General features: G+C 48.9%; 2 protein-coding genes across 5 annotated transcripts in view; one reads left to right on the top strand and one right to left on the bottom strand.

The window, feature by feature from the left end:
* Positions 1-6: 6 nt before the first annotated feature.
* Positions 7-2,110, top strand: PBDC1 (polysaccharide biosynthesis domain containing 1; the record flags this gene model as incomplete). Its single annotated transcript, XM_026081903.1, has 5 exons — positions 7-120; positions 726-785; positions 984-1,124; positions 1,233-1,344; positions 1,755-2,110. Coding segments are annotated over 5 exons (549 nt in total), but the record flags the coding sequence as incomplete, so codon positions are not given.
* Positions 2,111-2,483: 373 nt separating this feature from the next.
* The window catches only part of XPO7 (exportin 7), a 38,168-nt gene continuing 31,302 nt past the window's right edge, over positions 2,484-9,349 (bottom strand). For all 4 annotated transcript variants that reach the window (XM_026081895.1, XM_026081896.1, XM_026081897.1 and 1 more), the window contains 6 exons: positions 8,641-8,855; positions 7,331-7,469; positions 6,711-6,871; positions 4,733-4,831; positions 4,266-4,393; positions 2,484-4,056 (listed from right to left, as the gene is read on the bottom strand). In XM_026081895.1, coding sequence (XP_025937680.1) covers positions 3,963-4,056; positions 4,266-4,393; positions 4,733-4,831; positions 6,711-6,871; positions 7,331-7,469; positions 8,641-8,855 — 836 coding nt within the window. In that variant the 3' untranslated portion in view covers positions 2,484-3,962. The remainder of the gene's footprint in view (positions 4,057-4,265; positions 4,394-4,732; positions 4,832-6,710; positions 6,872-7,330; positions 7,470-8,640; positions 8,856-9,349) is intronic.

Here is a 9,349-nt window from a genome sequence, read left to right as displayed (position 1 = left end):
GGGCTCCCCGCGTGCTTTCCTGCTCCTGCAGCTTCTCTCCTGTCTCGCGTCCAGGGAGCCAGCGAGGCCGCGGCGGCCGCTCGCGCCTTGTCGCTGCCGGCCGAGGCTTACGGCAACGATGTGAGTATCCCCGGGGCGCGGGGAGGCGGTTCCGCCGCGAGGGTCCCGGCGCCGGAGCTCTCGGGGATGCGGGAGCTCCCCGAGGAGGCCGTGGCCCCGGCTCGGACGCTCCTTGAGCATCCCTGTGCTCAGGTGCATCCAGCACAAGGGTCCGGGGGGGCTGCAGGGGTGAGGATAGGGCAGGACACCGTGCGGGGGGATCACAACGCAAACGCAGTATATCTGGGTTTAGAGCCATCCGTCCTCAGTGCGGGAATCTCCCTCCTCCCTTTTATAGCATCGTTTGGGAGCCTTGTGATTAACGTGCGCCCTCAGCTCTGATCCGAGTTCACTTGTGCTCTAGAACCGGGTTCTGGCTAACATTGGACCCTCCTGACGAGGTGCGCAGGCTAAACCAGACCCAGTTACCTGGAAGGTAACTTTCAGCCTAGTTATCGCTGTTTATTGTTCTCTCCTTCCATGAAAACCGCTGCCAACCACTTGCTTTCCCCACACCACCACCCTCTCCAAAGAAGCAGCAGGAAACGACTTCAAGATATTTGCTATGTGGGAGGCTAAGTTGAAGATGGCAGTGTTTAACCACCTTTGCTCCTGTCTGTCTGCAGCCCAACATTGAAATGATCTGGGCCATGAAGGCGTACCAGCATGCTGAAGTCTATTTTAACGTAAGTCCACAGGGGCTGACTAGTGGTCGAGTAGTAGAAATGGCAGTGGGGTTTGGATGGGATCTCATGTGCTTTCTGCTTTTACAAGACAAATACCCATCGCACAACATGAGAYCCAGGGCTGAAACAGCTGGAGGGGAACGGCAGGTCAAAAGGAAAGGGTGYGAGCTCTACTGCTTCTTGTATCTTCCCTGGTAGCTTATTTCCTCCGTTGATCCCAAGTTTCTGAACCTCACCAAAGTCGATGACCAGATCTATGGCGAATTCAGAAAAACCTTTAGTGATCTTAAAATTGATGTACTTGACCCAGAAGAGCTCAAATCGGAGCCAGCCAAAGAGGTAAGTGCTGAAGGGGTAGCAGGGAAAGGTGAATATCCCATCTCTCCCTCAGCCTTTAGCTTCCAGYGGCTCTAGAAATAAGGCAGACATGAACACTGCTCTCTCTAGAAATGGCGCCCATTCTGCATGCAGTTTGAAGGGGTTGTCGAGGACTTCAACTACGGTACCCTGCTCCGCCTGGACTGCAGTAAAGACTACACAGAAGAGAACACGATATTTGGTGAGTGGCCCCAGGGCTAGAGGGGGTGTTATGTCAGCTGTCACACCAGCTCTACTGGCTCTAGGAGGCTAGATGCAGCTGTCAGGTTCACAGACTGACCTGGCACCTTTCTCTCCTCCTCCTTCCCAGAAATCTGCACTTAAGGGTCCACACTCCACCTTGAATAAATATGACTTAGGATGGTTACCATTTTCTCTCCTCCTCTGGGCAGGCTGAATTGCAGAGAGGTAACAGCAGTCTGCTGTGTGTGCTGCTAGCAAGGGTCAAGGTGAAGCCTGAAGCAAGTTCCTTTTGTGCTGGAAAARGAGGCCCTGCTGTTCTGCAGAGATGGGAAATGTTAGTTGGGACCAAGGCTGCATGAGGTTGTAGGAAATCTGAACRGCTCTAAACCTTTATTTCCCCTCTTTTAGCCACCAGAATCCAGTTTTTTGCCATTGAAATAGCTCGGAACAGAGAGGGTTGTAACAGCGTTGTCTACAACAGTGCCAAAAAAACAGGGTCTGCTGGAGCARTGGAAGAAGCATCTGCATGAGGATGGGATGGAGCTCACCCCACAGTGCTTAACAGATGTGAGAGACAAAACTTTGACGCAGGAGCACCTGTTCCTCCGTAAGGGAGGCACGTACAGACTGAAGTGAGGGTAGAYGCTCTCCCCAGGACTGAACTGTGCTTTCATTGCCTTTCCTACAGAAACAGCCTTTGAGTTCAGATTCCATTTGCAGATTGTAAATAAACATTTAAAACTCCCTTGTACTGCAAGAGTTAATGGACCTGCTGCCAGCCTGTCTGTATAAACAGGTTGTCAGATTCCCCTAGAACAAACTGAAAAGCCAAGGAACTATTTCTGAATCCGCTTTGATTTTAGTCAGAATTCAGGCTAGGGATCACCATGGTATTAGCAATAAGTAGCAGGGTTCAGCACTGCTGCTAGAATATTGGTACCTGACTCAGTCTAGCCTGCCCAAGGGCCCCCATATATCAAGTACACTTTTTGACCTGCYACCTCATTTGTGAAACAAAACCCASCAAGCATTGGCCAGCTGCTCCATCAGGTCTGTGCAGAGAAGAGCCCACAACACAGAAACTGCTGGCRGAGGGATCTGTCTCCCAAGCACAGGCAAGGCCCAGATAGACACAGCTCAGTAGAAACCATTGAAGTTTATTTGCAGTCACAATGCTTACACTGTATGCAGCAAACACCCTTACAAGTCAACCAGCAATCTGCTCACGCGAAAAAGGACCCAACGCACAATCGCCAGAGGAAAGGGAAAAAAAAAAGGAAGAAAATAAAATTAAGAATAGGTGGTGTCTGGAAAGAGAAACTGAAACCCTAAGGACCGAGTGTCTGTGGGGTAGAGCTGAGCAAGAGAATGCACACGACTAGCAGCAACAATAGTGGAAAAAGTACAAGGCAAACAGGTTCCCCTCCCCCATCAGCTTTCCTCTGTAAGTAAATTTTATATCCAAAACATTTATTATGGTGGCTTAGAAAAAATGGAATCATTTTAAAGGGGGTGTTAAATACTTCATGCTAGGCAAACCTTGTTATTAAGAACCCTCCAAGGTGGCTAATTCACTGCAGCGGTCCTGCACTCCTGGCCCTGTCCAAGTACGCGCGCCCTGCCCTAAGGGCCAAGGGCACTCGCTCTGTGGTGGGTGAATTCACGAGACCATGGCAAGCTCACCCCCAGCCTGATTATTCCACACGTGCTTCCAGCTTTACAGCAACTAGGAAGCAAGTACAAGGTACAGTCAGGAGAGTGCCTACTGCAGTGCTGCTGGGCAGGGGGAAGCCGGCRCCCACGCAATGTGTCAGTTCAACAGGTCACCCCAAGGGAGGGAGGCGAGGGCCCTACTAGAAGCAAATTGACAAGGGGGACAGCGCCTACTGTTACACCGGGGGGATAGGAGAGACACCCACGAGCAAGCACGAATGAGAGATCACGCAGCATGGCTTAGAGTTCCTAATAACAAGGGCAAGACGGTAACAGGAAGTTGTGATTTCAAGGGGCTTAATAAGAAAAAATATACATTTGGAATTTTACAATGTTTTTGTTTTTTTTGTTTTTGTTTTTTTTGCTTCTCTCTACACTTGTCACTAAATATATCTCTGCACTTTCACACACCCACCCCTCGCCCAGTAAAGCTTCAGGCCTGCAGGACACACTTTCCTCACTCGCATACACAACCCTCACGCCAGCACTGGTGCACCAGGACTCTGTAAAAATTTCAGTCACACTTTTTTTTTTTTTTTAAATTGAGTCAATATAAACCTTGTTCAAAATGTTATGAAAAAATGTACATGTTTATACAAGGCAGGCTGCAGCAGAGCGCTGGCGTTCCACGCAGACATTCTGGTAGGGAGACGCTGGATTCTTGCACCTGGCTTATGCCCTTCCACCCCCTCCCACGGAAACAGAAGCAYCCTGCCCTGGTGAGCTTAACCCCTCCTGTTCCCTCCTCCCTCGGGACGTGGAGTACGGTCAAAGCGAGCGCCGCAATCCAGCCCTAGGGAAGAGCAGGGATTAGAAACGCCCTCTTTTCTTTCCATCGGAAACGGTAACCCCTCTGGGCCAGGCCAAAGAGATGCTGCTCTGTACAGGTGGAGTTGGGAGACGTCAGCTCATCATGTCATTGCTGTTCACACCATAGGTGGAGTTCTTCATGGAGTCGTTTACCTCTCGCCTGAACGCTGACAGGTTTTGTGTAAACCTAAGGAAAATGCAGAGCAGTACATGTTAGAGCAGGAGGTCGCCCATGCCTTGAGTGTTTTGCTATCCATGAGGCTGCCACAAGGATCACTGTATGCTGGGTTCTCTAGGTTGTACTTCCACATAAACCTATGGGCTCAGAACACCTCAGGACCCAGGCAGGTCTCAGTGCCACAAACAGGTCTTTGGCGCAGCGGCTTCCATACTGACCTGTCCCTGTTCTTGGTTAGGAGGTTGCGTTCGATGCCTTCCATGAGGTTCTCGAAGCACAGGTGCATTGCCTGCTGTTTCTCTGGAGGCTGGCTGTTCACTATGCTGTTCCTCAAGTCAGAGAAATACTGGGGGAGACAAGAGAAGGATGGGTTAATTTTCAGAGCAATAGCCAGCTTGGCTTTGGGACAGGGCATAATACATCCTCTTCAGGAAGAGAGAGGGAACATGTTACAGCTCTTCGCATGATTTCTAGTGCTCTTATGAGACTTTAAATAGGATTCATTAGTGCCAGGGCTGCTGCAGGGAAGGGCCGGATACCCTTCTGTCTTGACACACACACAGTCTCTGTCCTGACTTCCCAGCCTCCTGCTCTGCCACAGTACTGCTTAGTTCAGTCTGAAGGCTCCAGCATTGTTCAAGCCCAGACAGCTTCTCCAGCTGGGATGGGAGGTTGGGATGTTTACCTTTTCATTGAGCAGTATCAAGCCAAGCAGAGGCCGAGACATTGACCACTGGTTCCTGCAGTCCTCAAAGATGATGATATTCAGCACTGTTGACAGCATCTGGAAAAGGGAGATTGAGGCTTAAAACCAGCCCTTCAAATCCAGCTCTCCCCTTGCCATGGCACTGTGCACGCACAAGAGTGAGCATTCACCTCCAGAGTTTCCTTCCCACAGGAGGAGAAAGCATCCCTGCATTACAGGCAAGGGGTGGAATGGGCATGCTCACGCTGCCAAGATGAGCCCCCTCTGAAAGCTGACTGGCCTCTGTACCAGGCTAGAAAGATCATCAGTGACGTCAAAGATACTCAGATGCTGAGATTAAAAGCCAAGCATATACATACAAAGGGCAGCTCATGCTTGTTTAATGCTCCTGGTATTGTCTCCTATTGGATCCTCAATGCTACAGTGCTCCCAGCATCATGGCACAAAAGGAGCACCTGGTTAGTAGAGAACAGTGAACAGTGGTTAGTAGAGAACTCTTCAGTGAAGGCACACATAGCAGGTGCTGAAAGCTGTTACAATATTTATTTCTGACACACCCCATCCTGCCCCAAGGCAGCCAGGGGAAGATTGCCTAATCTTCATTTAAGGTAAGAGCTTAACTGTACAAACTGCACACAGGCATATGTTCTTGTGCCCTGGGAAGCTGCTTCTGTTCCCCACTAGTGGTGTCTGCATTGCCTTCCACAGCCTTGTTAGGGTATAATAGCAGGAACAAAAACTGAGGTCTAACACAGCTGGTTTGGAAATGCAGTTTCTCTTTTATCCCCAGAAGACACAACTTCTAGCTCCCTAAAGAGCCTGCTTTTGTTTGCTTTTGACCTACCCGGGTGGAAGGACAGAACAGTATTTCCTGCTTTCATTTGCGAGTCATGCTGACACCTTGACTAGTACCAGGGAATGAAGCTGGACAACACTAGGAAATGCACTGCATGCTGTTGTTCAAATGCAGCAGGTCAGGTGAGGGGCATATACAAAGTGTTTTGCTACGAGGTATGGATGTCCCGATCCCAGTGCTGAGCCCTCTGGAGTGCCAAAACCCAGACCTCTGCGAGCAGAATCACCTGTCATTAAGGAATGCTACACAAAGGTACCTAAACAACATGGTATGTGTAGATATATGCTAAGACTCATCTAAGCAAGGAAAACGTGTCTTCAGCTCATTGATCTTCTGCCATCACATATGCTCAAGACCAACAGAGGAGACAAATCCCAGCAAGCTCTACGTATATCAAAGGTGTTGTGGATAGAGGCAGGAGACAGATGGCAGATGTGCTACCAGCATGTAAAACTTGATTATCAAATTCACCCTGCAGAGGCCATTCTGAATCCAGGCATGAACAGTGCCAAGGTAGCACATGCTCTAACAGGCAGCAAACCTAACTTTCACGTGGTCCCAACATGAGAGACACAGCAGAGATTGCTCCTGTATGCTGAAGTCTAACCACAACCTTGCTAAGCACAGGGACCCCATGGTTTCTGCTCTGCTGTGAGTGCACATGTACCACTGAATTGTTCCAGGGCTTCAAACAAACCCTGTCTTAAAGCAGAACAGGATCACACGCTCACTGGCAGAAAGTATATTTCCTGGCTCCATTTCTACAAACTCCCAGTGCAGTCCATACTTTTTTTTTGTTTTTTAAAGGAAAAAAAATCTTGTTTTTTGCTACTTCCTTTCACTTCTGAAATGCAAAAATGGTGTTCCTTGCACAGGGAAAACCATTGCCCTGAAGTGCATTTTCAGATCAGACCTACCACATACTGAACGCGTAGGAGAGATGCAGTACTAGCCAGAAAATCCTTTTCCCTCAGGAAAAGCCCAGAGCTCTAGAGCAGGGATCATGCATCCCCCATATTATGTCATGCTAAAAGAATTCAGGGCTTATCAGGCAGTTTACCATGCCATGCCACAACAAGGCCCAACACCTTCACTCTTTACCTGCTGAATCATCTCCGGGTGCTGCTGCATAATGTGCAAGAACCGGTCGCTCTCCTGGGTCAGAGGTGTGGTCCTCTTCTTGGTGCTGCGAGACAGCTGCTTGAAGAGATAGGTGACAATGTGGTCCAAACAGGAGCAGCAACCTGTGCAAACCATCGTGTCTGCAAGAACAGAAGAGGGGGAGATATTGGAACACTGCCAGCATTCCTCTTGCTCAGACGCACCTGGGTCGACTCCAGCAAAGCATCACCATTCATCTGGTTCCGTGCAGGGACTTGGCAAGCAAGAGCCATTTAACCTAGACCAGTCAGTGACTTCCTCACTGACATGTTCATTATCTCTAATGTTTCAGCTTTAACAGAGGTGAAACAAGGTGACTCTTAATTGACTCAACAACCCATTCCACCCCTTTCCATAAGCTCTGAGTGCAGAAAAAAAGACAAATACAGGTTTACACCAAGACTGATTATGCGCGGTCAGGACAACAGTCCACAACTCCATGGCCTGAATCTGATGCTTTTCTCTATTACTTTGGTTACTTTGAATTCATAGTATTTCAGGCTCTTTCCTCACTTCCAAATCAAAGCTCTAAGAGCACAACAGAGAACAGAAATAGTTACCTAGTGCAGTGAGGCCTTCTGAAATGGAAGAGAGAATATACATGATTACATGAGGCTCCAGACTGGCTATAAAGTTCATGTGGTCCTGGGTAAGAACTTCCAGCAAGGAATAGTATGACTGGCTGAGTTTGGGATAATCCTGCAGAGAGAGAAAGAAAGACTTAAGGCTTCTTGGCTACTCTGGAACCATCAGCCAGACCTTCTGCAGTGGGATATATCAAACCTATTCGTTAATCATCTCAAAATTGCTTACCGAATCTCCTGGAATGAGAACAAACAAACCTCCCTCACAGCATAACTTGTGAGCCAACATATTTCCCCCCCACCTCAGACTACTGTCCAAACAGGCTCCAACAACAATGGCCCAGCAGGCTCCCAACTCTGTTATATCAAAGATCTTTTCCCACTGCTTTGCTCACTTCTAATGGGAAGTGTTAGCTGACTAATGCCAGTGCTGGAGATAAAGAGATAGGAATAGCTCCCCAGGCATCCACAGCAGAGTGCCAGATCACCCAAAATCCATGTGCACAGTGCTGGGCTCAGCAGCCTGCACTGCTGATTCTTCTGCAGTCAGTGACACAGATCCCTCAGCAGCCCCCAGACAAGGAGGACTCTGCTGGTAGTCCTGCAAAGTGGTCCCACTGGAAGAGCCGCATTTGAACTGCATGTTTCAAGAGCCACGGTTTGGCCACTGTTATATCAGATCAAGAACGTGCTGAATGCAGTCACAGAGAAAACTTCTTTCAGATCTTGCTATTGTAATAAGATGAATAGACAGACTCAGAGGGATAAGTTGTCCCCTCTCCCCAACATTTTGCCAGGCAGGACTGTGCTGACCGGGTCTCAAAGTTCTGCTGCAAAATGGATTACTGTATTTGAGGTCTGGATAGGAGCAAGACTCTGTAGGTGGATGTCTTCAGCAAGCAGGTTGCTCTGTAACTGCTGACACATTGAGATCTTTACCCACAGGCAGTACAGGGAAGAACAATCCTTCGCTTGCAGGAAGTATTTTTCAGGTAGAGAAGCAATTATTTTGGTAATTGCTCTGCTGAGACTTGGAGCCCATTGGAGAGATGAGCAGCAGGGCTGCCCAGCAGGCCCTTAGGTGATGGGGTTGCAGCCTTCGCACAGGACTTGCTGCTGCACATTCCAGGAGCTGTAATTTCCTGCTGGCCTGTGCCTAGCTGGGGTTCCAGAAAGCGGCACAAGTTCACTTGTCTCTGTGATTAAAGTATTCCTTTACTGTATAATCTTCCACCCTGTCTTTCCTAGCCATGTGCTTACACTGCTAATCACAGGTGTCAGCTTACCAGGAGGTCACTGTGAGGGATGGAAAGCAGAAGCTTGATAAAAGTTTGCAAGGCATTGTCCAGTGCATCATCCCCATACAGACGGAAGACCCCAAAGTTGACGTAGCTCCCGCTCAGTGCGGCCTTCAGCATAGAGAAGCAGATGGAAATCCCCTTGAGCTTCAAGGCATAGACTTGATCCTTTGGGACCTCCCCAAGCGTTAGGATACGATTTCCTGCATGAGCACAGAAGCAGACTCAGTATTTCAGCAACTGCATCCAGATACTTTCTCCCTCAAGGTGCAGGAGAAACAAAGCAGCAGAGCCATAAGGAGCGACTGAGAAGTCAGTTACAAACACTGGAGACTTACTTCCCAGCCAAAGGTTAAGGAACCCATTACATGTTAACAGCATGGTTCTACTAAGAACCAGAAAGAACACAGCTGCATGCAATTTTGCTGTGGAAACAGGACAGCATGAGGACAGAATTGCTCTCTACTTGCTTTATAGGTTCCCCTTTGCCACCTTGCATACTCAGAAGGGGCTCAGCTGGGCTTCCTGTTCATTGCTGTCATTTTTCTTCCTCATTTGCATGGCAAATACCCTACCCCTTCTGCTTGCCTGCCTACCCGGTACTTCAAGCAGAAGCCTCTCCCTGTATCTGAGTATGCATTCAGCAAGTGACTTGGTACTGCTTCCCAGCCTGGGCTCATTCTCTGAGCTGGCAAGT

This window comes from Apteryx rowi, unplaced genomic scaffold (assembly GCF_003343035.1).
Source record: "Apteryx rowi isolate R43461 unplaced genomic scaffold, aptRow1 scaffold_56, whole genome shotgun sequence".
Lineage (NCBI taxonomy): Eukaryota > Metazoa > Chordata > Aves > Apterygiformes > Apterygidae > Apteryx > Apteryx rowi.
Note: the sequence above shows the minus strand (reverse complement) of the source record. Positions and strands in the feature narration are given on the sequence as shown.